The sequence below is a fragment of the Squalius cephalus genome (genome assembly GCF_949319135.1).
Source record: "Squalius cephalus genome assembly, chromosome: 4".
Classification (NCBI taxonomy): domain Eukaryota; kingdom Metazoa; phylum Chordata; class Actinopteri; order Cypriniformes; family Leuciscidae; genus Squalius; species Squalius cephalus.
The window spans coordinates 40057478-40085117 of record NC_137125.1 but is presented as its reverse complement, the minus strand read 5'-3'; the positions used below and the strand labels follow the sequence as shown (position 1 = coordinate 40085117).

The following is a 27640-nucleotide window of genomic DNA, read 5'->3' as shown; positions in this document are numbered from 1 at the left end:
GCAAAAAATTCACATTAGATATATGGTCACATTTGAGGTGTTTGTTTCTTTGTTACAATTTTTTTTTTATGTTCGTGAATCGTTATTTATTTGCACTTATCCAGAAGTCAATGAATAACGCAAAGTTATAAGACTTTAAATAGAGTATACAAGTCCTTATTTTTTTCCTTATTGGAGCTTAGCAGCCCCAGTTCCTATTCACTTTTATCTGGAAAAGTGCAGCCTGGACATTCTGCTTCTTTTTCTGTTACATGGGGGAAAATCAAGTGAGTTTGGAAGGACTATTTGAATGTCTGTTTTACTTGCTGATTTGCTTTACATTCATTTAAGTTAAAGGTTAAAGGTGTAAGATAAAAGGTCACACCGACTAGCATTTAATATGCTTCAACTAAAGTGCTAATGAATGTAAAGCATAATTTCACAAATTCTCATCTCATCTTGTTTCAATGACACACAAAATGCAACATCATTCTGAGTTGCCGTTTGCACAACATAGCATTTCATGCAAGCATATATGGCATTAATTCAAAAGCAATCAGTGATTGTATGTGAACTGCTATAGAAAGTTACTAAGAAAAGGTTCCAGTTTTCCTGCTCAGACTTTTCTTGATCTTTCTCTCTATTAGATGCTCCTCAAATCTCCACTTTCCTTTAACTTATTTCTGTGAGGTTGATGGGAATCCCTCTCCTAAACTGGAGTGGCATCTGTCTGGACGTCCTGTCAGTAACTCTTCAAACAAGTTCATCAGTGAAGAGCGATTGAACAGCACAGGCTTGAGGAGCTCCATCACATCAGTCACTCTCACACACGTCCACTCTGCAGTCTCTGTGTCGGCAGCAACACTCATGGCACTGCAAGAAAACTGCTTCAACTGAATCTCTTCTCTCAAGAGGCTTCATGTAAATAAATATAAATTAGCTATCCAAATAATCTATTTCGATTGTTGATATGGCAATGGATCACCTAGCTATTTCATTGCATTTTATTTAATGATTCAATAGTTATTGAAGTGGTTATTCAGAAGTGTTTGGTTATTTGCTTGATATCAGAACAGTTGTTCTCTGGAATTAAGAGTTTTCATTAACTGTCTTTTGTTGTGTTAATAGGGTTCAACATTTACTCCTTCCTGATTGGTGGTGTTGTTGGGGCAGTTATGGTGATATTATGTGTTACTATGCTGCTTTACAAGTGAGTATAGACCATGTGGTTGTGTGGAGTGACATCAGACTGATAGTAAGGGTTGTGATGAATGACGTACAAGTAGTTATATATATTTTTATTTATGGATTATTTCTGTAGATGGATCTGCAGGGCACAGAAGGGAGATAAAACAGGACTCGCTCGGACTGATGGGGTACGTTACAATATATCAAACACACACATGCTGTTAATTCTCGTACATATCAACCTCATAAACATCAAAACACTTTTACATACAGTTACTCTCTCCACCAGTTTCTTGTTACAAGCTTTCCACTGATCATTCATTGTTCATCCATTAGGCTGTTTCACTGGACAATGGTGGAGAGCCTTTTTATGTCAATAATGTCATGTCATCTGCTGGAGCCGCCAAACTGGGATCTTCCTAGGGATTTTAGCTCACTAGCTTTAGATATCAACATTTGCACATACAATGGCATGAGAACGTTGAAGATCTTGATAAAGAAGTTTATTGCAGCATAGCAGTGACAAAGTACATGCAGCATTTTGGGTTCAACGGAGTCGGAATGAAGCCTGAACAATACAGGCTCTAACCTTTTATACTGTTTCTACACTAGTCTTCCCTTTCATCATGTAAACAAGGTTTCATTTTAAATGTAAATTAAGGACAACAATTGAAGTAATAACCTTCCATTCCCACATCACTGATGTTGGTACAAGTGGGATTTCCAAAGGGGTCGGGTGAAAGGATTATACTCAGAAATACATCTGTCTTTACGATTGGTAATCACGGTCACAAACTCTTTGTCACAGGATGGTTCTTGATGTCCTGCTGCCACTCCCACACTATAACTGATTAAATACCATTCCAGTGGTACTATTCCAATATATTAATGAGACCTGAGCAAACGGTCTCTATGATAATCAAGCCATTTTGGGCATGAGCTCTTTCTAACATGTATTTGGGATAGGAATCTGGGTCCAGGCAGACTATAATTTCTTAGAAGTATTTGGAAACTTAAGCCAGACTTAAATATAATATGATTGTCATTGTATTAAATAACAATATATATAAATTTTGCCATTTATAGTGATTATTTTTTGAATATATGACATCATTTCTCCTCGAGTTCACACAGGTGTCCTATCAGAAAAACCCCATAATGGACATGTTCCACTAACATCAACCACAAAGTATCACAATGCTTTTGTCTCCTCTTTCGGTTCATGCCAATATAATTTATATTATCATCTGCTATTTTAAAATGAATGTCACTTTGTTTATTATTTTGTTACCTAATTCAATCATTACACACCATACACATATACTGTCCAAAGACTCTGTATGTGTAGTGTAGTGTATTTCCAAATATATTCTGCTAAATTATCCACACATAATTTTTTTGTTGTTTAATGATAGATCCTTTCAAATTTGTTTAAAATATTCTGTCTATTTTTGTTTTGTTTTTGCATTTGTGTGTTTTGAATGCTGTAACATTCTGCAACAATGAAGCATTTTTATAATAGATGATGTAAATCAAAAGTTTATTCTTGCTATTGTAGTCATATTCACGTGAATAGTCTTTATGAACAAGAAAGTCTCATCAACATAAACATTCTTATATTCAGAATTTATATCAGAGGGCATTCATATAGGGGCTATGCAAGATAAAAACCATACATTTTTTTTAAAAAAAAAACCTTGCATAATTGTAAAGCTTCAATTTGTAAATGCAATTTTTTTTTGAAAAGTTTTACAGTCTCAGATTTACCCGGGATATGATTTCCAAAATAAAAAGTTCTGAAAAAATGTAAATTATGAAATTTTCTTTTTAGTCAGCACCAGTAATGACTAAACTCTTTCCTGTTCTGCACTGACACCATCAACCTCCACCTATAACATTACAGACCACAATGATGTGAGTGTTATCGGCATAGATCTCATACTGTAGTTTCATTACTTCCATGTAACCCACTGCTATCTGAACTCACACATGTAATACAATAAAACTGCACCTTTCTGTTGACACCTGTTTTTCATTATGGTTATAACAGCATTGGCTTTGTTCTCAAAGATAGTTAATGTTTACTTATCTTTGCAAATTTAATAGGGTGATAATGTATTTGATCTCTGACCAGGTTCTGCATAAAGAATACACACTTTTAAGGTCACAACAAAAAGTTGGAGCTTCCTAAAATGTATATGGGGGTACATAAATGTATATGTAACACAGGGTCAGTTTTAACATTGTCCGTTTGACAAGTCAGAAAAGAGCTGTGGTGATGCCATCAATATCATACAGTGCGGCTTGTTTTTACTCTTGTACTCTTTTAAAATGTTTGATTTTAAAACTTTGATATCATGTTTTTATGTGTATAAATTATGTGTGAATATTCCTAATCTGTCTGACTGTGCTATCTCTCTATGGGAATTTATAACAAGTAGGCCTACTTTTGGTGTCTTGTTCATAATATTTATTTAAAAGCAACAGAAATGAGTACATCCAGTTTATTAGCAATACCCTGGATGAGGCGATATCAGCCTTTGATCTCGCAGGTGTCTGATCCACTACCAGAAGAGAGAACTATGAAGGTAATATGATGCCATAAAGAATCACAGGGTAAGATTTGTGAAAGTGTACATAAAATTGCAAGCGTAAATTCAATTTGCATGCACAAGAGAAGATTTGTAAAGGTGTAAATCGCCTTTCAAGTGCAAGAAAAAATTATTTGCAGCATTTTACTGTTATTCGTAAGTGTAATTCATGTATTGTGAAGCTGCAGCTTCATGCTAACGCAAAATAAATATGATCTGTATTCTTCTGACTTTCATTTTTTCGTGCTTACACTTTTGCCATGTTTTTTCCGCACAAATACGGCCAAAAGTATTGCAGGCCTGTGAACAGAAATTTGCAAGTGGAAACAACAGTCAGGAACTGCAAAACAGATTGATCGTGTAAAACCAACCTTTGTATATAAAAATAAACTGATGTAACAGCTTCTGGTTGTAAAACCGCCGAGATTTAAATTCAAGAAGAAATGGGATAACCCTTCACAGGTGAGAATGTGTTGGTTTGTGTTTCTTTTATGTATTAACTCAATATTACAATCATTTTCTATGGTACTTTTTAATGTTTTAATTTTACTAATGGTAATTTTTTAATGTTAGTGTTAGCTGACACCTTCATTGTGAGGTTTAGCAAAGAACTTACTCTCGAATGTTCACGGACCAGCTTTGACTGTTCCAATATGGCGGACGGCACATAGAGGGCCATAAAAACAACAGCGAATGAGGCATCTATGCATTTATCCTCAGGTGTTCAAACAGTTCGATTACACGCCAGATGAGAATTATCACGCCGGACTTCGGAAGTTTCGGAAAGGGAAGTTTCGTACACACTGTACACTGTACACATAAAATAACTTGCTTCCGAGTTGAAAAATAAGTTCTTTCTTTCTAGCAAAACTTAATTTAAAACCAGAATATAGGGCTGCAGGGTTGCAGTTGTGTTTAGGGTTAGGAGTTGGTTAGGACAATAATCAGTTAAATTTAAATAATTAAACAACTAAATCATTCCTGAAAATGTATACAAATACATAATTGAAAATAATTGTGCTCTAAAATCTCTCTATAAATTACAGAAACGTCTGTCTGTCTGTGTGTGTGTCTGTCTGTCTGTTAACCACATATCTCTCGAACCGTTAGTCCGATGGATTTCAAACTTGACAGGTGTCTCGCTACGGTCACGAGTAAGTGCAGTGCCAAGTTTGACGTTGTTTGGATGAGAAATGCTAAAGATATCGTTAAATATATCATTTTTAAAAGGTTGTGGTTTAAAAATAAACATTCTGACACTAGAGAGTTGTATCGGTCAAAGAATCCCCAAGAAGTTTGTGGTTTAAAAATAAACATTCTGACAATCTGTCAGCTACACTGTTTACTTCTGAATATTATAGTTTGGTTCCAAAACGTGATAAATCCATTTTGATTAATTGGAGTAAAAATGTGTTTTCTTTACCAAGAAACCAACAATTACTAAAAACACACACAAAAACTGATTTTGTACGGGCACTTTGCTCTGCTCCCTGAATCGACACGCTTATTCATTTGTGGATGTTAAAGCTACACTGTGTAACTTTTTTAGTTGATTCTTAGCAAAAAACACTTAGTTCTTTCAAAAATATATGTGCTCATTAATGTATATTTACTTCTTTCAAGTAATAAAGTATTCTCTTAAGTTTATAATCTGCCATTGAAAGTACATACGGGTGAGGGGTTCAAATGCCGGTCGCCATGTTGCCCCTCCATCTTGAAACTACATTAGCCAAAGAGGGACATACCTGTAAATTCAAGCTTCGCCTTTTGCGTTTTTCACTCAGTGACACCGTGACGAATGCGATGGGGAGATTACTCGCGAGCTCGCGAGTGCCGGCAGATTTGAAAGATAGTGTGGTGTGTGTGTGTACTCACATTTGAAAGAGAGAATTAAAACGTCAACGCGACAGACAAATCAGCAAGACCATAGTCAATATTGGAGTAACTTTTCCCAGATGGAAAGAGCTCATGAGGAGAAAAGATTTTAAAACGGACGCCGAGGTTGCCTGCTTTCTTCTCGACAGGTAATTCAGCCTGTTGTAATTCATTTGTGTAACGTTAAATTCGAAGTTTTATAGTTGCTTGTCTAACCATAGCATGGTTGTGCATAACGCCAGAACGACCTCTAGTATAACTTCATCCTCGCGTCAATGGTGAAAAAGTATTGTTTACCTTGTAACATAAATCTGTGCTGCGACGGATCACAGGTAATGAATAGTTTTAAAGGCGCAATTTTTTAAGCTATATAAAAAAAGGACACTGTAAATTTTAGTTATTTTTAATTGCTTTTACTTTGTACACATTGTAACGTTAGCCTAATCTGATTATGCTGGGATAGCCGATTCCAAGGGTGACGTTTACCTCCTGACATCTGTCCTGTAGTTTTATTCATTTTAGACGTATTGTTTATTATTGTCATGGACGAAGTCGATAACTGGAAGCCATGTTAATCTTGGAATAATACGGCCACCGTAGGAGTTAAAACGCGCTCGGAATTGAGAGGAACAGAAAGTTATATCAGAGCCCGTCTACATTCTCTGGTTATATTCACTGGGTAGTCATATACAATTTCACCGCTAGATGGGGGTAAAAATCACACAGTGTAGCTTTAACTGAATCTATATGTCAGCTATGCTGTTTACTTCTGAATATTATATTTCATTCTGGTGCGCTTAACGTTATCGCTACTGTGTAATAGTAGCCTATGCTATTCACCAACTAAACATATCCTATTCAATGCGTTCACAGTCTCTTTCACGGGCATCATTTGTAGTAGCCTATTCACAAACTGTTTGCTCAAGCATAGCGTTTTCTCGGAGTTCACTGTGTGCTTTCTACCATGCACAAATAAAAATGTCACTGAACTTTTGCTGTGTAATTGTAACAATGAGCACACACCAAACCAACAATTACTAAAAACACACACAAAAACTGATTTTGCACGGGTATTTTGCACTAGTAGTATAAACTGCAAGTACATTCAAACAAACAAAAGCTAGGGTCCTATAGGACTGCGGTCCTGAAACTTGCATAAAAAAACAAACAAACAAACAAAAAACATTAGGAAGTCAAATTGTGCTAAATAGGTTGAATGAGACAGACATTTTCAAATAAGTAAAAAAATATGCAACAAGTTGATCATATTCTCATACTGCTTGTGAACTTTATCAAATATTTTAGAAAAGCTTTATGCCAATATCATCATTTGCATTAGTCTACATAAATCTTGCCGTCATGGAAAGACTGTTCAATGTTTGCATTTGGTTTAATAAGTTAACCATGACCGCACTGTGTTATCTTCCGCAGCTTCCAGTCAGTAGCTTCACAACAGTGAATTTGTTCTCTTTAATACCAATATTCAGTGGATTTCTCAAACTTTTTATCAGCCTTTTCGGGTAAGTAGTTTAATATCAGTTGGTATTTTCAGGTGTGTTGATTCTGAAGTTTCAGATTATTTTATTCTGTATGCAAAATTCAGCAGGCAGTCGGTTAGAACTGAGATGACTCTTAATTGAAGAGACGCACTGAGCAGTGTCTATAGGTTCTTATTTTACTGAAGAACTTGTTTGAGTATAGGTACATGTGTGGTTCTGTAACACATTGAACACAAGAGAAATAAACTTATTGATGCACATTGGGACACAGCTGAAATATGTAGTGTGTGACCGCCCCTTTAGAATGAGGCTGACAAACTATTTCATCTATGATGTTCGGTTCACTTAGTTTTGTCGTGGCCACAACATATAAACTTATTAGAACGTGATAATATGTCGTGGCCATGAGATATTAATTTGTGGGAACATCATGTTACCTAGTGGAAATGTGATATGTCGTGGCCACAAGGTCATTTTCTTAAGGTAATCATTATGTCGTACTGAAGATCCTATGTTGAGGGAATGACATTTATCTTTTGGCCATGAGTTTAAAGGGATAGTTCACCCAGAAATGAAAATGATCCCATAATTTACTCACCCTCAAGCCATAGGTGTTTATGACTTCTTTCAGCCAAACACAATCAGAGTTATATATAAAAATATCCTGGCTCTTACAATTCCTTTATAATGGAACTGAATGGTAACTTTGATTTTGACACTTCCTTTTGAAGTGAAGCAATGTGTTTCTGTAAGAAAAATATCCATATATATATATATATATATATATATATATATATACATACTTATAAATATCCAAGTATAATAACTGGCTTCCGGTAATGTCTGTATGCAAGTCTAGTTCCAGCTGAAGAGTGACCTCTGACCTGACCCCAAAGCTGTTGTCTCTTGAATAATATGTTGTTAATTTCTTTATCTTTATCAAAATTCTTTATTCACAAGCAAAAATGGCTCCTTTATTTTTCCTCTTTATCTTGCTGAATTTAACTCTTTTATTTCAGCCATTAGACTTTAAATAACAAAAATGTTTTAATGCATTATGACGATTTATTCACAGATAGTATTTGATTTATTCACAGATAGTATTTAACCTTATTATTGTGCTTTTCTTTTTTTTCTGTGTAATTCCATATTTTGATGTACACAAATCGATGATATTTGTTTTCTGTTTTTGTCCTTATAATTTTCCATTGTAAGAGATACAACCATGCTTCTTTTCCCTGATCTTGTACGTAGCTTAAAAAAAAAAAAAAAAAAAAAAAAAACGCCATAAAGTAACATCTTTATTGGCACGATCAATATTTACAAAACATATTCTTTAAGTATACAAAATGTTATTTAGGTAGTAAAGAGATATGAAAAGATATATAGAAAAATAAGGCAAATGCATATCAATGAAAAATATACAACCAATAGATATTATAACTAGATGTACCGCATCGCGGTACAAAATATGACCGCCGCTCAGGCCTGCACTGGCTTTCCACAAAAATAAATGACGTGGAGTAATTTGGCTGTATTGCGTGTTTATGTATATACCTAAAAAAAGTAATAGTATGTGCATGTCTGTCTGTGTGTGTGTGTGTGTGTGTGTGTGTGTGTGTGTGTGTATGTGTGTGTGTTTGTGTATGTGTGTGTCTGTGTGTGTGTGTGTGTGTCTGTGCGTGTATGTATGTGTGCGTACATGTGTGCGCGTGTGTGTTTGTGTGTGTGTGTCTGTGCATGTGGATTTGTATGTGTGTGTATGGGTGTGTGTCTGTGCGTGTGGATGTCAGTGTGTGTGCATGCTTGCGTTTGTTTGTATTCCTGCATGTGTGTGTGTGACAGTATCATCCTAAACCAGCAACCCTTCGCTCAACAGCACCATCTACAGGCCGATGAGTGTACAGTCACTAAATGTGCACATAAATGAATTTATTTTATACCCCCCCATGGATGAAATTCTACAAAACTTAGCAGAGGATACCCCCAGAGGATGTCAAGTTAATCATACACATGAAATATGGTGCAGTTCTGAACATCTCCACTGAAGATAGGGGCGATTAAAGCAGAATAATATTGCATTTTCATTTTTTATGGGAGGGGCGCAAATCACAAATGAGTGATTATGGGCTAGGTTGATGTGGGCCCTTAAGAGCAACATACCATAAAAATTTCTTCATCCTCGGTGCCACGGTTCAGGTAGTTATTTAGGAAAAACTGCATTTTTTTGGGTTTGGGGGGGCCAGCGCGGGGGGGGGGGAGTGGCCCCCGGGGACCAAACGAAATTTTTCCGTAGAAGTCTAGTGGGGCTACATGCCCACCAAATTTCATGTTCCCCGGTGTTTCGGTGTCCCTGGTATCGTTGACGAAAAATTTACGGGGGCCCCAGCGCGGGGGGGGAAGTGGCCCCCGGGGACCAAACGAAATTTTTCCGTAAAAGTCTAGTAGACCAACATACCATAAAAATTTCTTCATCCTCGGTGCCACGGTTCAGGTAGTTATTTAGGAAAAACTGCATTTTTTGGGGTTTGGGGGGGCCCAGCGCGGGGGGGGGGGGGAGTGGCCCCCGGGGACCAAACGAAATTTTTATGTAGAAGTGTAGTGGGGCTACATGCCCACCAAATTTCATGTTCCCCGGTGCTTCGGTGTCCCTGGTATCGTTGACGAAATATTTACGGGGGCCCCAGCGCGGGGGGGGAAGTGGCCCCCGGGGACCAAACGAAATTTTTCCGTAAAAGTCTAGTAGACCAACATACCATAAAAATTTCTTCATCCTCGGTGCCACGGTTCAGGTAGTTATTTAGGAAAAACTGCATTTTTTTGGGTTTGGGGGGGCCCAGCGCGGGGGGGGGGAGTGGCCCCCGGGGACCAAACGAAATTTTTCCGTAGAAGTCTAGTGGGGCTACATGCCCACCAAATTTCATGTTCCCCGGTGCTTCGGTGTCCCTGGTATCGTTGACGAAAAATTTACGGGAGCCCCAGCGCGGGGGGGGGGGGGGGGAGGGGGGGGGGGGGGGGGGGGGAGGAGGGGGGGGGGAGGGGGGGGGGGGGGGGGGGGGAGGGGGGGGGGGTGAGGGGAGTGGCCCCCGGGGACCAAACGAAATTTTTCCGTAAAAGTCTAGTAGACCAACATACCATAAAAATTTCTTCATCCTCGGTGCCACGGTTCAGGTAGTTATTTAGGAAAAACTGCATTTTTTTGGGTTTGGGGGGGCCCAGCGCGGGGGGGGAGTGGCCCCCGGGGACCAAACGAAATTTTTCCGTAGAAGTCTAGTGGGGCTACATGCCCACCAAATTTCATGTTCCCCGGTGTTTCGGTGTCCCTGGTATCGTTGACGAAAAATTTACGGGGGCCCCAGCGCGGGGGGGGGGGGGAAGTGGCCCCCGGGGACCAAACCAATTTTTTCCGTAAAAGTCTAGTAGACCAACATACCATAAAAATTTCTTCATCCTCGGTGTCACGGTTCAGGTAGTTATTTTGAAAAAACTGCATTTTTTTGGGTTTGGGGGGGCCCAGCACGGGGGGGGAGTGGCCCCCGGGGACCAAACGAAATTTTTCCTTAGAAGTCTAGTGGGGCTACATGCCCACCAAATTTCATGTTCCCCGGTGCTTCGGTGTCCCTGGTATCGTTGACGAAAAATTTACGGGGGCCCCAGCGCGGGGGGGGGGAGTGGCCCCCGGGGACCAAACGAAATTTTTCCGTAAAAGTCTAGTAGACCAACATACCATAAAAATTTCTTCATCCTCGGTGCCACGGTTCAGGTAGTTATTTAGGAAAAACTGCATTTTTTGGGTTTGGGGGGGCCCAGCGCGGGGGGGGAGTGGCCCCCGGGGACCAAACGAAATTTTTCCTTAGAAGTCTAGTGGGGCTACATGCCCACCAAATTTCATGTTCCCCGGTGCTTCGGTGTCCCTGGTATCGTTGACGAAAAATTCAGTAAGGTGACGAAAAAAAAAAAAAAAAAAAACTTTGACAATCCCTATATGACCGCTTTCGCTAGCTACGCTAGCGGCGGTCATAATTAATATATAAATATTAAATAAAAAAGAAACAAGAATGGATTTAAAAGACTGAATGTGGGATGGGATAGATAAAATGTGTTATTATAGGCCTATATTATTGTATGTTCTTACATAGCATTAATTGATAATAACAAACTTCATTTGAATGCTGCTGTGTCTGCTTAATTTTTTTGTAATTCTTAATTGACAAAATATTAAATGATTAATAATATCCATTTCTCATAATCCCAGGTTGCTATGTCATGCAGGTTTGTTTACACATTAAACTCGTGGCCACTCAAAATAGATGTCATTCCCTCATAGGATCTCAAGGCCACGCGCCACAACATAAGGATATCGTTTCCTCGACAGAATGATCTCGAGGTCACGACATATTATCACGTTCCCACGACAAAACCAGTTTTGTGAACCAGTGTCCCGGACTCCCGGTCACCGTATTTACCCTCTCACATTCACACTGCAGTCCGGACAGAATTATCAGGGACATTTAAGAATGTCTGGGCTTTTTGTAGAGTTTATATTTATAAACCTTTCTAAAAATAAAATAAATAAATAAATAAATAAAGATTTTAAGGGCAGTATTCACACATATTATTCTAATTTAACAATTAGGTGTAGGAAACATACACAACTGCTTCTATAAGCACTCATTTGTGTTATAGTACAATTTACTTTATCGGAGATCCTTTTTGTGACAACTTTCCAATATCACTCACAACTAGCCACGATGAAGCAATGATGTCAGAACAACCTTTTTTGCTTGAGAAATCATACCATAAAACAGTTTTTGTGTTCTTTGTGCAATCAGTCCCTTAGAGACCACCATCAAGGAAAGTTTAACTGCTTTTACTTCAGTTTTTTAAATACAGATGATTTGCTTCAGATGATTCATGATTATGAGAAAAATTATTTGTTTGCCTAAAATTATGTTTGTATAATTTTTGTGACGAATGTGTATGTTTGGCCTTTGCTTATAGGGTTAACCTTCTTTTAATGGCAAGATGAGTGTAGCTGAGAAAGTCTGTGTTTTTGTCTTTCTCTTACAAGGTATGTGAATCTCTTCATCTAGTGAACAGCTAATATGTGATGAATGTGTTTTTATATGATCAGAGTATTTTAATCTGTTGTGTACAGGTCTAAATGGTTTAATTGCATAGTTGAAAAGTATTTGAGGAGCACTACTGTACAGTACTTATGATTATTTATACTATAGCGGTTCTGTTAAGTCCGAATACTTGCGATTACTCAACTGCATTTACAAGAAATACAGTCATCATGACTTAAATCTTTCCACAATGATTTAAAAATAAAATGTGTTATTCTTTATTTTTTGATGTCACTAACAAGCCAATCAATCATGCTCACATAAGTTTTAGTTTTCTTTTAAACAGCCAATGAAGTATTTGCATCTAAAAAATATTTAAAAAATTATAAAATCAAATAAAAAATAAAATCTCTATACTGTCTCTTAATTGTTTTCAAATGTCAATAGAAAATCTAAGAAAAGTATTTTTACTTTTACTTTTTTTACACTTTTTTTAATTTGACTTTTTTTCACTCAATTATTAATATGTATTTATTTATTTATTTATTGGCTAGGTACTTAGACTTTTACTTGAGTTATTAAAAATACACAGAATCTTTAACTTTAGCACCGTTTCTCACTACACTACATTTACACCCCTGTTAAATAGAGGTCTGTTGTGATACATGTAACATGTGGCAAAGTAACAATCTGATTACCTTATTTTAATACAAGCTGTACTAAAGACCAAATTCATCCATGTAAAGATAAAGAAAGTTGAACATCAAATATGTTGCATTTTATTTAAAATGAAGTATTCTGACTTTTTGCCAGGTTATTATTCTGATGTTGATTCAGTCACTAAAGCATCTATCGTCATCAATCCACACAGGCTGTTTATTGATTTTCTCCTCTGCTATTAATGCAATATGATTACATTTTAACTGAAATGTAAATTAGGTATATTTGTAAATAGAAAAGCCTAGTCAATAAAGGGTTTGTGTTTATGGCTAGAAATCGAAATGTGCTTGTACATTTCTTTGTGTGCTTTAACAGCTTGTGTTGTGTGTTGTAGGTGTTTGCTGTAGAGATTTCAGCATCAGTCTGCCAGAGAAGATTGAAGCTCTCAGTGGATCGTGTGTGATCATAAAGTGCACATTTGAGATTGAGGATAAATATGACAAAGACCTCACTGAGAGTGCTGCTATAGGACTGTGGTTCAAAGATGGGTCCAAAAACCCTGATCATTTAGTTTTCAACTCCATGTATAGCCAAAACTCCATTATTAAGGGAAATATAACTGGAAGTTTACATGAGAAGGACTGTACCACCATCTTTTATGATGTTAGATCAAATTACGGTGGTAAATATTACTTTAAGATTGAGGGTAAAGGTGGATTGAAATGGACTTATGATAAAAAACATGCTCTGATAGAAGTGATTGGTAAGATATTTTGCATGACAAATTGTAAAATTGTATGTCACAATGAAATGTCTACATCTGCATCTATAATTATTTATTTCAGAGTCTCCCCCCAAACCCACAGTGAAGCTGAATGAGGATCAGGATCAGGAGGTGTTGGAGGGGAGCTCTGTGAGTCTGCGCTGCTCTGCTGAGACTCTCTGCTCCTCTCCTCCACCAACTCTCACATGGAGCTTCACTCCCAGAATCCCCCTCAGTGAGAGCAGCAGACAACAGGAGCTCCTCATCTCTGATCTGAACTTCACTGCTACTCACCGTCACCACAGAGTCACTTTCACCTGCACTATAACCTACCAGCTACAGGACAAGAACAAAACAGCACAGGACAACATCACATTACATGTTCAGTGTAAGTGATGCTTTGTATCAGTTTTGACTTGGTAATCATATTATTGTAAATTGTATTGTGTGGCAATGTATTTGTTTCCCCTCAGATCCCCCTAAAAACACATCAGTTTCTGTGCTTCCGTCTGCCTCGGTGTTGGAGGGCAGTTCTGTGACTCTGACCTGCAGCAGTGATGCAAATCCAGCAGTGATGAACTACACCTGGTCTAGAAAGAGTGAAAGAGAGTTGAAGCAGCTGCAGACTGGAGACAATCTTACCTTCGACAGGACCGACCCGACACAGAGAGGCTGGTACCACTGTAAAGCTCAGAACAAACACGGCTACAATGAGTCATCAGTGATGCTAGACATTCAGTGTGAGTAATAAAGGAATAGAGAGAATCTTTCTACCAATAATACAACTTTATTCCATCATTAACTATGTTTTCTATGGAACACTGGCTGTTTTTTTCATTCAACAGCAGTGAACTGGGGCTGTCAAGTTAAAAAAATACAAAAAAAATAACTTTAGACATAGGTCACATTTGAGGTGTTTGTTTCTTTGTTTGTTACAATTTTTTAATGTTCGTGAATCATTATTTATTTGCACTTATCCAGAAGTCAATGAATAACGCAAAGTTATAAGATTTTAAATAGAGTGTACGAGTCCTTATTTTTGTCAGCCCCAGTTCCTATTCACTTTTATCTGGAAAAGTGCAGCCTGGACATTCTGCTTCTTTTTCTCTTACATGGGGGAAAATCAAATGAGTTTTGGAATGACTATTTTAATGTCTGTTTTACTTGCTGATTTGCTTTACATTCATTCGCACTTTAATTGAAGCATATTCTATGCTAGTCGGTGTGACCTTTTATCTTACACCTTTAACCCTATGATTATTCAGATAGGGTAAGGTTAGTCAAATTTAGCCTAATCCATAAAGAACTCACCCGCCAGGAGGTTGAAGTCCTTCAGGAATGACGTAGAAGACTCCCATGTGGTTGTTCTTTTTTTGAGGCTCAGTTCGTAGTTATAAATAAAGTCTCACAGGAGGCAATCATAACAATCAAAATGCTTATTTTATTGGTTTCAATACAAAGCAGTTAAATATAAAATAAAACTTAAAATCAGCTTAAGCTAAAAAGCTCTATAATCTAGCCTTTAACCAGCAATATTGGAGATGCTGTCAAGATTGATTTTCATTTACTTTCAGTAAGACATTGAAATGACCCTTGCTGGACTGTTTTTCCTAACACTGGGTAACAGGTCAGACGTCAGGAGGAGGCAGATTGAAAAGGGACCTCTGACCCTTACGGTCAGAGGTCGTCCAATTTAGAACTTGTGAGTTTGTAAGAATAAACTCAGCAGGATTAGGTCACTAGCAGAGAAACCTCTCTTTGTTTAGATAAGAGCCTGTAAAGCAGAAGACCTTGGAAGCGAGTATAAAGGCTCCTCTGCCCTTCCTCCCGGCGTCGCACTTGTTTCACAGACTGTACTTTGTGACTTCTGTGTGGACAACTGGGCCTTCTTGCAAGAATAAATGCTTTTTAAAAGACAATTGAATCAGAAATGTCTCTTACACTGTGAAGATGTTGAATGAATATTTTTGCCACAACACGCCCCTTGTTAGAGTATCAGGCATACTTCACGCTCAATGCAGGCAGCATCTGAGGAGGCCTTTTACTCCTCAGACTTTTATACTACTTTTTGGGAAATTCCACTTCCATATTTTTCATGAATTGATCAATGTCTTGTATGATTCTTCCTGCTGTTGGAGTATCAGTCTCTGTGACTCAGTCTCAATCCCCTGGATGTCCTTTCTCTGTCTATTTACGCTGTTGTCTTCTAGCACTCTTCCTCTTCTTTACTGAAGTGTTCGTCTGCTCTCTTCACTCCTGTTTGTCTTCTCATTAACTTTTTGTGGTTGGTTACAAACAGTTCATGCACTACAACGTTCACAACTATTGTTTAGTCGTCTTATCTTGGCTCACGTGTATCTTCTCATTTACCTTTTTGTGGTTGGTTACAAACAGTTCATAAACTACAACTTTCACAATTTTCTTCTCATCTCTTCTTGTTTCAATGACACACAAAATGCAACATCATTCTGAGTCGCCGTTTGCACAACATAGCATTTCATGCAAGCATATATGGCATTAATTCAAAAGCAATTAAATAACATCTTTGAACAGGTAAAAAGCAATATCATTATCTAAAACATCTAAAATTAAGATTATTAATACTCCAGTGTCAAGTTAAATCTACTATAGAGCCAGGAACAAATACAAACAAAAACAAATCTCAGCTAGTGTCTGAATGTGAACTGCAAGCCATAAAATTAGTCATCTTCAGTGTCTATCATATTATTGTAAATTGTATTGTGTGGCAATGTATTTGTTTCCCCTCAGATCCCCCTAAAAACACATCAGTTTCTGTGCTTCCGTCTGGCTCGGTGTTGGAGGGCAGTTCTGTGACTCTGACCTGCAGAAGTGATGCAAATCCAGCAGTGATGAACTACACCTGGTCTAGAAAGAGTGAAAGAGAGTTGAAGCAGCTGCAGACTGGAGACACTCTTACCTTCAACAGGACCGACCCGACACAGAGAGGCTGGTACATCTGTAAAGCTCAGAACAAACACGGCTACAATGAGTCATCAGTGATGCTGGACATTCAATGTGAGTAATAAAGGAATAGAGAGAATCTTTCTACCAATAATAAAACTTTATTCCATCATTAACTATGTTTTCTATGGAACACAAAAAAAGTTATTTAGCAGAATGCCCTGGCTGTTTTTTTTTTCATTCAACAGCAGTGATCTGGGGCTGTCAAGTTTTGAGGAGTTTGTTTCTTTGTTTGTTAATTTTTTTTTTAATGTTCGTGAATCATTATTTATTTGCACTTATCCAGAAGTCAATGAATAACACAAATTTATAAGATTTTAAATAGAGTATACAAGTCAGGTTAAAGGTGTAAGATAAAAGGTCACACCAACTAGCATAGAATATGTTTCAACTAAAGTGCTAATGAATGTAAAGCACAATTTCACAATTTTTTTCTTATATCATCTCGTTTCAATGACACACAAAATACAACATCATTCTGAGTCGCCGTTTGCACAACATAGCATTTCATGCAAGCATATATGGCATTAATTCAAAAGCAATTAAATATCATCTTTGAACAGGTAAAAAGCAATATCATTATCTAAAACATCTAAAATGAATAAATAAAACCTTTTATTAATACTCCAGTGTCAAGTTAAATCTACTATAGAGCCAGGAACAAATACAAACAAAAACAAATCTCAGCTAGTGTCTGAATGTGAACTGCAAGCCATTACTATTAGTCAGTAATATGTAAGCCATCTTCAGTGATTGTATGTGAACTGCTATAGAAAGTTACTAAGAAAAGGTTCCAGTTTTCCTGCTCAGACTTTTCTTGATCTTTCTCTCTATTAGATGCTCCTCAAATCTCCACTTTCTCAACCTATTTCTGTGAGGGTGATGGGAATCCCTCTCCTAAACTGGAGTGGCATCTGTCTGGACGTCCTGTCAGTAACTCTTCAAACACGTTCATCAGTGAAGAGCGATTGAACAGCACAGACTTGAGGAGCTCCATCACTCTACATCAGTCACTCTCACACACATCCACTCTGCAGTGTGTCGGCAGCAACACTCATGGCACTGCAAGAAAACAACTGAATCTCTTCTCTCAAGAGGCTTCATGTAAATAATATAAATCACCTATCCAGTTAATCTATTTCAATTGTTGATATGGCAATGAATCACCTAGCCTTTTCATTGCATCTCTCTATAAATTACAGGAACGTCTGTCTGTCTGTGTGTCTGTGTGTGTGTCTGTATGTCTGTCTGTGTGTCTGTGTGTCTGTTATTCGCATATCTCTCGAACCGTTAGTCCGATGGATTTCAAACTTGACAGGTGTCTCGCTACGGTCACGAGTAAGTGCAGTGCCAAGTTTGACGTTGTTTGGATGAGAAATACTAAAGATATCGTTAAATATATCATTTTTATAAGGTTGTGGTTTAAAAATAAACATTCTGACACTAGAGAGTTGTATCGGTCAAAGAATCCCCAAGAAGGTTGTGGTTTAAAAATAAACATTCTGACAATCTGTCAGCTACACTGTTTACTTCTGAATATTATAGTTTGGTTCCAAAACGTGATAAATCCATTTTGATTAATTGGAGTAAAAATGTGTTTTCTTTACCAAGAAACCAACAATTACTAAAAACACACACAAAAACTGATTTTGCACGGGCACTTTGCTCTGCTCCCTGAATCAACACGCTTATTCATTTGTGGATGTTAACTGAATCTATATGTCAGCTATGCTGTTTCTGAATATTATATTTCATTCTGGTGCGCTTAACGTTATTGCTACTGTGTAATAGTAGCCTATGCTATTCACCAACTAAACATATCCTATTCAATGCGTTCACAGTCTCTTTCACGGGCATCATTTGTTGATTTCAAACTTGACAGGTGTCTCGCTACGGTCACGAGTAAGTGCAGTGCCAAGTTTGACGTTGTTTGGATGAGAAATGCTAAAGATATCGTTAAATATATCATTTTTAAAAGGTTGTGGTTTAAAAACATTCTGACACTAGAGAGTTGTATCGGTCAAAGAATCCCCAAGAAGGTTGTGGTTTAAAAATAAACATTCTGACAATCTGTCAGCTACACTGTTTACTTCTGAATATTATAGTTTGGATCCAAAACGTGATAAATCCATTTTGATTTATTTGAGTAAAAATGTGTTTTCTTTACCAAGAAACCAACAATTACTAAAAACACACACAAAAACTGATTTTGCACGGGCATTTTGCACTGCTCCCTGAATCGACATGCTTATTCATTTGTGGATGTTAACTGAATCTGTAAGTCAGCTATGCTGTTTACTTCTGAATATTATATTTCATTCTGGTGCGCTTAACGTTATCGCTACTGTGTAATAGTAGCCTATGCTATTCACCAACTAAACATATCCTATTCAATGCGTTCACAGTCTCTTTCACGGGCATCATTTGTAGTGGCCTATTCACAAACTGTTTACTCAAGCGCAGCGTTTTCTCGGAGTTCACTGTGTGCTTTCTACCATGCACAAAAAAAAATGTCACTGAACTTTTGCTGTGTAATTGTAACAATGAGCACACACCAAACCAACAATTACTAAAAACACACACAAAAACTGATTTTGCACGGGCATTTTTTGCACTAGTTTTATTTAATGATTCAATAGTTATTGAAGTGGTTATTCAGATGTGTTTGGTTATTTGCTTGATATCAGAACAGTTGTTCTCTGGAATTAAGAGTTTTCATTAACTGTCTTTTGTTGTGTTAATAGGGTTCAACATTTACTCCTTCCTGATTGGTGGTGTTGTTGGGGCAGTTATGGTGATATTATGTGTTACAATGCTGTGAGTATAGACCATGCGATTGCGTGGAGTGATGTCAGACTGATAGTAAGGGTTGTGATGAATGAGGCACAAGTAGTTATATATATTTTTATTTATGGATTATTTCTGTAGATGGATCTGCAGGACACAGAAGGGAGATAAAACAGGACTCGCTCGGACTGATGGGGTACGTTACATTATATCAAACACACACATGCTGTTAATTCTCGAACATATCAACCTCACAAACATCAAAACACTTTTACATACAGTTACTCTCTCCACCAGTTTCTTGTTACAAGCTTTCCACTGATCATTCATTGTTCATCCATTAGGCTGTTTCACTGGACAGTGGTGGAGAGCCTTTTTATGTCAATAATGTCATGTCATCTGCTGGAGCCGCCAAACTGGGATCTTCCTAGGGATTTTAGCTCACTAGCTTTAGATATCAACATTTGCACATACAATGGCATGAGAATGTTGAAGATCTTGATAAAGAAGTTTATTGCAGCATAGCAGTGACAAAGTACATGCAGCATTTTGGGTTCAACGGAGTCGGAATGAAGCCTGAACAATACAGGCTCTAACCTTTTATACTGTTTCTACACTAGTCTTCCCTCTCATCATGTAAACAAGGTTTCATTTTAAAAATGTAAATTAAGGACAACAATTGAAGTAATAACCTCCCATTCCCACATCACTGATGTTGGTACAAGTGTGATCTCCAAAGGGGTCGGGTGATAGGATTATACTCAGAAAAACACCACTAACATCAACCACAAAGTGTCACAATGCTTTTGTCTCTTCTTTCAGTTCATGCCTATATCATTTATATTATCATCTGCTATTTTAAAATGCATGTCACTTTGTTTATTATTTTGTTACCTAATTCAATCAATATACACCATGCACATATACTGTCCAAAGACTCTGTGCAGTGTAGTGTAGTGTATTTACAAATATATTCTGCTAAATTATCCTCACATAATTCTTTTGTTGAAATTTGTTTAAAATATTCTGTCTATTTTTGTTTTGTTTTTGCATGTGTGTGTTTTGAATGCTGTAACATTCTGCAATAATGAAGCATTTTTATAACAGATGATGTAAATCAAAAGTTTATTCTTGCTATTGTAGTCATATTCAGGCATAAGTGTCGAATAGTCTTTATGAACAAGAAAGTCTCATCAACATCATATAAACATTATTATATTCAGGATTTATATCAGAGGGCATTCATATAGGGGCTATGCAAGATAAAAAACATTTTAAAAAAAACTCGCATAATTGTAAAGCTTCAATTTGTAAATGTAATTTTTTTTGCAAAGTTTTACAGTCTCACATTTACCCGGGATATGATTTCCAAAATAAAAATTTCTGAAAAAATGTAGATTATGAAATTTTCTTTTTAGTCAGCACCAGTAATGACTAAACTCTTTCCTGTTCTGCACTGACACCATCAACCTCCACCTATAACATTACAGACCACAATGATGTGAGTGTTATCGGCATAGATCTCATACTGTAGTTTCATTACTTCCATGTAACCCACTGCTATCTGAACTCACACATGTAATACAATAAAACTGCACCTTTCTGTTGACACCTGTTTTTCATTATGGTTATAACAGCATTGGCTTTGTTCTCAAAGATAGTTAATGTTTACTTATCTTTGCAAATTTAATAGGGTGATAATGTATTTGATCTCTGACCAGGTTCTGCATAAAGAACAAAGAATACACACTTTTAAGGACGTCACAACAAAAAGTTGGAGCTTCCTAAAATGTATATGGGGGAGACTGGGGAGTGTTGTAACACAGGGTCAGTTTTAACATTGTCAGTTTGACAAGTCAGAAAAGAGCTGTGGTGATGCCATCAATATCATACAGTCGCATCGCCCTTTTGAGCTCACATGAGAAGTGGCATGTTACTGTGAGCAACACTGTACATTTTATGACCAAAAAACACTGATTTTCAGGAAGGAAAGTTAAAATGTTTTTAATCAAGATTTTTTTTTTTTTTTTTTTTTTTGCCTAGCAATCAATGTATTGTAGATACAGTTATTTGACTCTTATAATCTAAAGTAGCTATTTCTGTATGCTTGATGCTTTTAAAAAGCAGACTTAGTATCTATTTCGGGTCCTAATTAGGCGACAACGAGCTCATGAATCACTGTGCCGTGCTACTTGTTTTTACTCTTGTACTCTTTTAAAATGTTTGATTTTAAAACTCTGATATCATGTTTTTATGTGTATAAATTATGTGTGAATATTCCTAATCTGTCTGACTGTGCTATCTCTCTATGGGAATTTATAACAAGTAGGCCTACTTTTGGTGTCTTGTTCATAATATTTATTTAAAAGCAACAGAAATGAGTACATCCAGTTTATTAGCAATACCCTGCATGAGGCGATGTCCGCCTTTGATCTCGCAGGTGTCTGATCCACTACCAGAAGAGAGAACTATGAAGGTAATATGATGCCATTAAGAATCACAGGGTAAGATTTGTGAAAGTGTACATAAAATTGCAAGCGTAAATTCAATTTGCATGCACAAGAGAAGATTTGTAAAGGTGTAAATCGCCTTTCAAGTGCAAGAAAAAAATATTTGCAGCATTTTACTGTTATTCGTAAGTGTAATTCATGTATTGTGAAGCTGCAGCTTCATGCTAACGCAAAATAAATATGATCTGTATTCTTCTGACTTTCATTTTTTCGTGCTTACACTTTTGCCATGTTTTTTCCGCACAAATACGGCCAAAAGCATTGCAGGCCTGTGAACAGAAATTTGCAAGTGGAAACAACAGATACAGGAACTGCAAAACAGATTGATCGTGTAAAACCAACCTTTGTGTATAAAAATAAACTGTTGTAACAGCTTCTGGTTGTAAAACCGCCGAGGTTTAAATTCAAGAAGAAATGGGATAAACCCTTCACAGGTGAGAATGTGTTGGTTTGTGTTTCTTTTATGTATTAACTCAATATTACAATAATTTTCTATGGTACTTTTTAATGTTTTAATTTTACTATGGTAACTTTTTAATGTAAGTGTTAGCTGTCACCTTCATAGTGATAGTTTAGCAAAGAACTTACTCTCGAATGTTCACGGACCAGCTGACTGTTCCAATATGGCGGACGGCTTATAGCGGGCCATAAAAAGCAGCTAATGAGGCATCTATGTATTTATCCTCAGGTGTGCATTACTTTCTAATAATTCAATGGCCCATCGTCCATTATTCCTTACATGGTTCACGGAACAAGCATGAAAAACATTTTTTTTTTAAAACACGTAAATGGTTTAAACTTTTTTCAGTGATAATCTATAGGCCTACAGCTTTTTGGATTTTACTAAATTATCTTTAAAATACACTATCCTGAAAAAGGGACGTTTTGTTCAATGCTATAATAGTATACAATATTACAATTCCTGCAATACTGGAGGCTGCAGTTCCACTGCCATCCTAGGACCGCATTTCTAGGACCTTTTATTTTTTTTATTTTTTTTTGTGACAACGCCACCTAGCCAATAGGCTACTCCAACAGAGAAAACCTGAATTAAACATAAAACAAACAGATACAAAGACCACACCCATGGAAATGATTACATTTTTATTATCTGTCCACCTTATTTTTAACATAAGAGTGAGCACGGCCATTGTACATTTAAATGTTCAAGAATTTCTGTGTCAGGCATCAGTTATTTTAGCCGTGCAAAAACAGTTCATTATGGTTACTGAAGTTGTAAACTGGTATTTGTTTTCATATTATTTAAATTTTTTAATATACTGATTAACACATTAGTTTGTTGCGCAAACAGTTCGATTACACGCCAGATGAGAATTATCACGCCGGACTTCGGCTATAATGAAAAGGAAGTTTACACTGTACACAAAATAACTTGCTTCCGAATTGAAAAATAAGTTCTTTCTTTCTAGCAAAACTTAATACCAGAATATAGGGCTGCAGGGTTGCAGTAGTGTTAGGGTTAGGAGTTGGTTAGGGCAATAATCAGTTAAATTTAAATAATTAAACAACTAAATCATTCCTGAAAATGTATACAAATACATAATTGAAAATAACTGTGCTCTAAAATAGTATAAACTGCTAGCAGCATACAAACAAACAAAAGCTTGGTTCCTATAGGACCGCGGTTCTGAAACTTGCATAAAAAAATAAAAAACATTAGGAAGTCAAATTGTGCTAAATAGGTTGAATGAGACAGACATTTTCAAATAAGTAAAAAAATATGCAACAAGTTGAACATATTCTCATAGTGCTTGTGAACTTTATCAAATATTTTAGAAAAGCTAATTTTATGCCAATATCACCATTTGCATTAGTCTACATAAATCTTGCCGTCATGGAAAGACTGTTCAATGTTTGCATTAGGTTTAATAAGTTAACCATGACCGCACTGTGTTATCTTCCGCAGCTTCCAGTCAGTAGCTTCACAACAGTGAATTTGTTCTCTTTAATACCAATATTCAGTGGATTTCTCAAACTTTTTATCAGCCTTTTCGGGTAAGTAGTTTAATATCAGTTGATATTTTTAGGTGTGTTGATTCTGAAGTTTCAGATTATTTTATTCTGTATGCAAAATTCAGCAGGCAGTCGGTTAGAACTGAGATGACTCTTAATTGAAGAGACGCACTGAGCAGTGTCTATAGGTTCTTATTTTACTGAAGAACTTGTTTGAGTATAGGTACATGTGTGGTTCTGTAACACATTGAACACAAGAGAAATAAACTTATTGATGCACATTGGGACACAGCTGAAATATGTAGTGTGACCGCCCCTTTAGAATGAGGCTGACAAACTATTTAATCTATTTCAGATGATCAGGGCAGATATGTTGGTTTCCTACAAGCTGATGATTGAATCTGGACACCATGGTGGAGACGACCTCCTCCTTGTCTGGCCGCTCATACTCCGCACAAAGGTCTGGTGGTATGGGTATCTTAAGTACCTCATCCATGTATGAAGCAGGTTCCACAAAAACATGCTCAAATATTAGGTCCTGCAGGTCATCTAGGTACTCTGTGCAATAAAACAAAATTTACCCTAACTTTCAGGAAAACTTGCAATAACACTGTTAATTTATATTTCATTTTATAAAATAAAAAAATTAAAGTAACTTACTGAATGTTGGTGGTGTCTTCACTTGTTTGATTGTGCATTGTCCTTTCCTGGCCTTTGGAAAGTTCACTTTGAATAGTGGATGTCCTGTTGATGATGTTGCTTGTGCACGACCAGCATTTTCATTGTAATGAAATGCAGCCAGGTATAGTCTGCAAGTGCACAGACACAATTCAGGAAAATAGCCTATAGTGATGTAAAGTTATTTTAACAGCAGTTCAATTACCTGCAGAACATTCCAAGAAATGGGAACACCACATTTTTTGGGGCAAACCGTAGAATGACACTATGAAATGACTCCAAAGATGAAGTCTGGTGATGTGGACTTAGTTTGGTGATGTCCTTCAAAATCCGCGTGTTTGTCATCACTTTCTCCAGCTTGTAGAATGCCTGAGTTCCTATGAGAAATGATACAAAAATTGCATTAATTGCAACTAATAACTTTAATTTGAGGTTATTTACACTTCGACTAACAATCCCTTTTTGTCGTGTTGCATAAAAATAACATTTGTTTACAGTATCATACCGGCAACAAGCCACTTGTTTCTGTCTCTGCTTCCCTTTAGAGGATGTAGACGAGCAGGAAAGTTTGGATCCTCATGAGTGTGTACGTTTCCTGACATGGTTCAGAATCGATTTCCATTTGGCCACTCTTTCTGGTCCAGTGGTTGAAGATGATGCAGTCCAGTAAATGTGTTTTTTAATGCTTCTCTGCCATTTCCGTCATTTTTCCGTAAGTCTTTCATCTTGGAAATGTTTTCATGTTTCCTCGCAATCCCTGTAAATAAAAATATAGACAAGCATTTTACTGCTGAGAGTAAATACAGTGATGTTCACAGTTTGCCAGTACTAAATATTTGTGATATGCCTATAAACTGTCACAACAATTTCTTAATTTTCATATTATACCCACTAATAAATCTATGTTATTGAATTTGTACGATTTATAATGAATAAAACCTTTTTCGATGTGCCACACATCATAAAACTGGTTGATGTTACGTTCTCTGAGGTACTTTTGTATTTGTGGGTGGCGGTCAGTTACAATACACTCCAGAGTAACACCACGAGCTTCCAACAGGGCAAGGCTCCTCTGTAATCCTTCTTTTTCATGTGGTAGCTTCCTCCCACTTCGTTACTCTGAAATAGACAAGTAGGGAATGAAACAACCATCTTAGACAAACCAGAAGTTTTAAACTTCTCAAAATGTAATTTTTTTAAATACTGATATTTCTTCTCTACCACCTGAACCAGCTGTGTGTCCACAACGGTGTTGGTCTGAAGGTCCATCAATGTATAGCTTCCAAACTTTGCAGAGTGGCCTTTGAAAGTAATATTACACCAAGCATTATTACCACAAGTGCATTGAATTCAGTTAGATACCACCTATATAACTACCATGCATGTTATGCTTCATGATCCGGAAAATACCCAAGCATCCATGCATCCTTCTTATTTACAACTATGTACCTGGTGAGTCAGCCCTCATGTCACCTCCAACGATCACCCTTTCCCTTTCACTCAGGCGATCTAGCGTCTCATTTTGCCAGCGAGTCCACTTGTGCACTATAGCTGGCTCAACGTACAATCGGGAATGGCGCCGAAAGGTGTCATACTTGAAAAGTTGCAGATTCATTGTAGAGCATATCTGGTGACACAAAAAGCGGCCAAGATTATGTAGCACATTATTAGTTTTAAATAATAAATTTTAACATGGTAAAGTGTTAATAAAAACTTGTTAATGTACTTGATATTTCATTTACCTTTTCAAATTTGTAGAACGAAGCCCCACAAAGATATACTATAGCAGAAACATGGAGGTTCCCAGCTGGAGTACTGCCTAGAACCGGCTGGCTTTTCCATTTGCGTGAATACTGACAGTTTTTGCAGATTTGTTCAACTCGTATAAAATGTTGTATTTTCATAAATTTTCTGGTTTTATGAATGGGACAAGATGCTTGAGCACTAAGAAACAAAAACTCGTATTGGTTAACAAATATTAAATACAAAAGTAACAAAATATAATAATAATAAAAATAATACAATTCTGAACCAGGGGTGTTAAACTCCGTTCCAGAAGGGTCAACAGGCATACTTGATCTTTTGTAATGAGCCTTAGAGAGTTGATTAGCTGCCTCAGGTGTGTTTCATAATGATTAGAGGTAAACTCTGCAGTGCTGTGGCCAACAAGGAACTCAGTTTGACACCCCTGTTCTAAAACAAATGCACAGTTTTGAAACTTACGACATGTCTGCTGTCTCCGTTAAAGTTGTGTCCGTCTCTGCTGGATCAAATGTATAATCTTGCTCTTCAGGTGCTACTACAGATGATGTGTCCATTAGGGTTTCTTCGTCATCCTCTTCCTCCAGTTCCACACGAGGTCTCTTTGATGGCCACTTTATAGGTGTAGAGGTCCTAAATGTTAAACCAGCGGCTGGTGACAAACTGTCAATGTCCGAAAATGTATCTGTCGTCTGGACACCTGTTATATACAAAGTAGTTGTGTGTTACTGTTATGTGACACTTATTGTGTAACAAGACTAGTTATAGGTCCTCTGTATAAGCAGTATCATGTAATACATAAACATACCTGAACATGAAACGTCTTCATTGATAACCGAGTACCAACAGACTTGGTCAGCGGTTTTGCGTCTGTCTGGCAAGCAACATCTCTGGGTAAAATAGAGAGAGGCTACGTTGGATTATTACATCCAGCCACGCAACACCTACAACGCTTGGGAGACATTCTCGTCAGTGCAGCGATGGCGGATGTGATGCCCAGAGAAGAATCTGTGGAAGCAGTTCTCCAGGATCTGGAACGGCCTGAGGATGGAACATTTCAGACATCAAAAACTGTTTTTGTTTTATTTATTTTTTTATAATATTAATTATCAATGTTAGCGATCACATCAAATTGTTACTTTGGTTTCACTTTATTTTGGTCCCTTTAAGACATTCTATAAATCTACAAGTAACACTGCACCTGCATGTCTACTAACTCTCATTAAGAGTATTAGTAGAGTATTAGTAGACTGTTAGTTATAACAGTTACTTATAGTCAGTAGAGTGTCTATATAAATGAAGGTGTTCTGACTATAACAATAAC

The 27640-nt window shown here is 37.0% G+C and overlaps 1 protein-coding gene and 3 long non-coding RNA genes across 4 annotated transcripts in view; 2 read left to right on the top strand and 2 right to left on the bottom strand.

Moving 5' to 3' along the window:
- The first annotated feature begins 827 nt into the window (after positions 1 to 827).
- On the top strand, positions 828 to 1572 carry LOC307157746. Its single transcript, XR_013821058.1, has 4 exons — positions 828 to 900; positions 1108 to 1189; positions 1301 to 1355; positions 1504 to 1572. It is a non-coding gene; the product is annotated as an uncharacterized lncRNA (long non-coding RNA).
- A 10585-nt stretch (positions 1573 to 12157) lies between these two features.
- Positions 12158 to 27640, top strand: part of LOC307157697 (B-cell receptor CD22-like) — a gene marked incomplete at both ends in the record, with an annotated part of 97191 nt that continues 81708 nt past the window's right edge. The window contains 5 exons of the mRNA XM_079869624.1: positions 12158 to 12203; positions 13256 to 13624; positions 13707 to 14012; positions 14098 to 14364; positions 16394 to 16660. Coding sequence (XP_079725750.1) covers positions 12158 to 12203; positions 13256 to 13624; positions 13707 to 14012; positions 14098 to 14364; positions 16394 to 16660 — 1255 coding nt within the window. The remainder of the gene's footprint in view (positions 12204 to 13255; positions 13625 to 13706; positions 14013 to 14097; positions 14365 to 16393; positions 16661 to 27640) is intronic.
- On the bottom strand, positions 24240 to 26083 carry LOC307156602. The gene is made up of 7 exons (XR_013820740.1): positions 26005 to 26083; positions 25780 to 25856; positions 25495 to 25674; positions 25051 to 25312; positions 24761 to 24932; positions 24538 to 24686; positions 24240 to 24435 (listed from the first exon to the last, which is right to left on the bottom strand). It is a non-coding gene; the product is annotated as an uncharacterized lncRNA (long non-coding RNA).
- Positions 26343 to 27303, bottom strand: LOC307156606. Its single transcript, XR_013820745.1, has 3 exons — positions 27125 to 27303; positions 26779 to 27016; positions 26343 to 26499 (listed from the first exon to the last, which is right to left on the bottom strand). It is a non-coding gene; the product is annotated as an uncharacterized lncRNA (long non-coding RNA).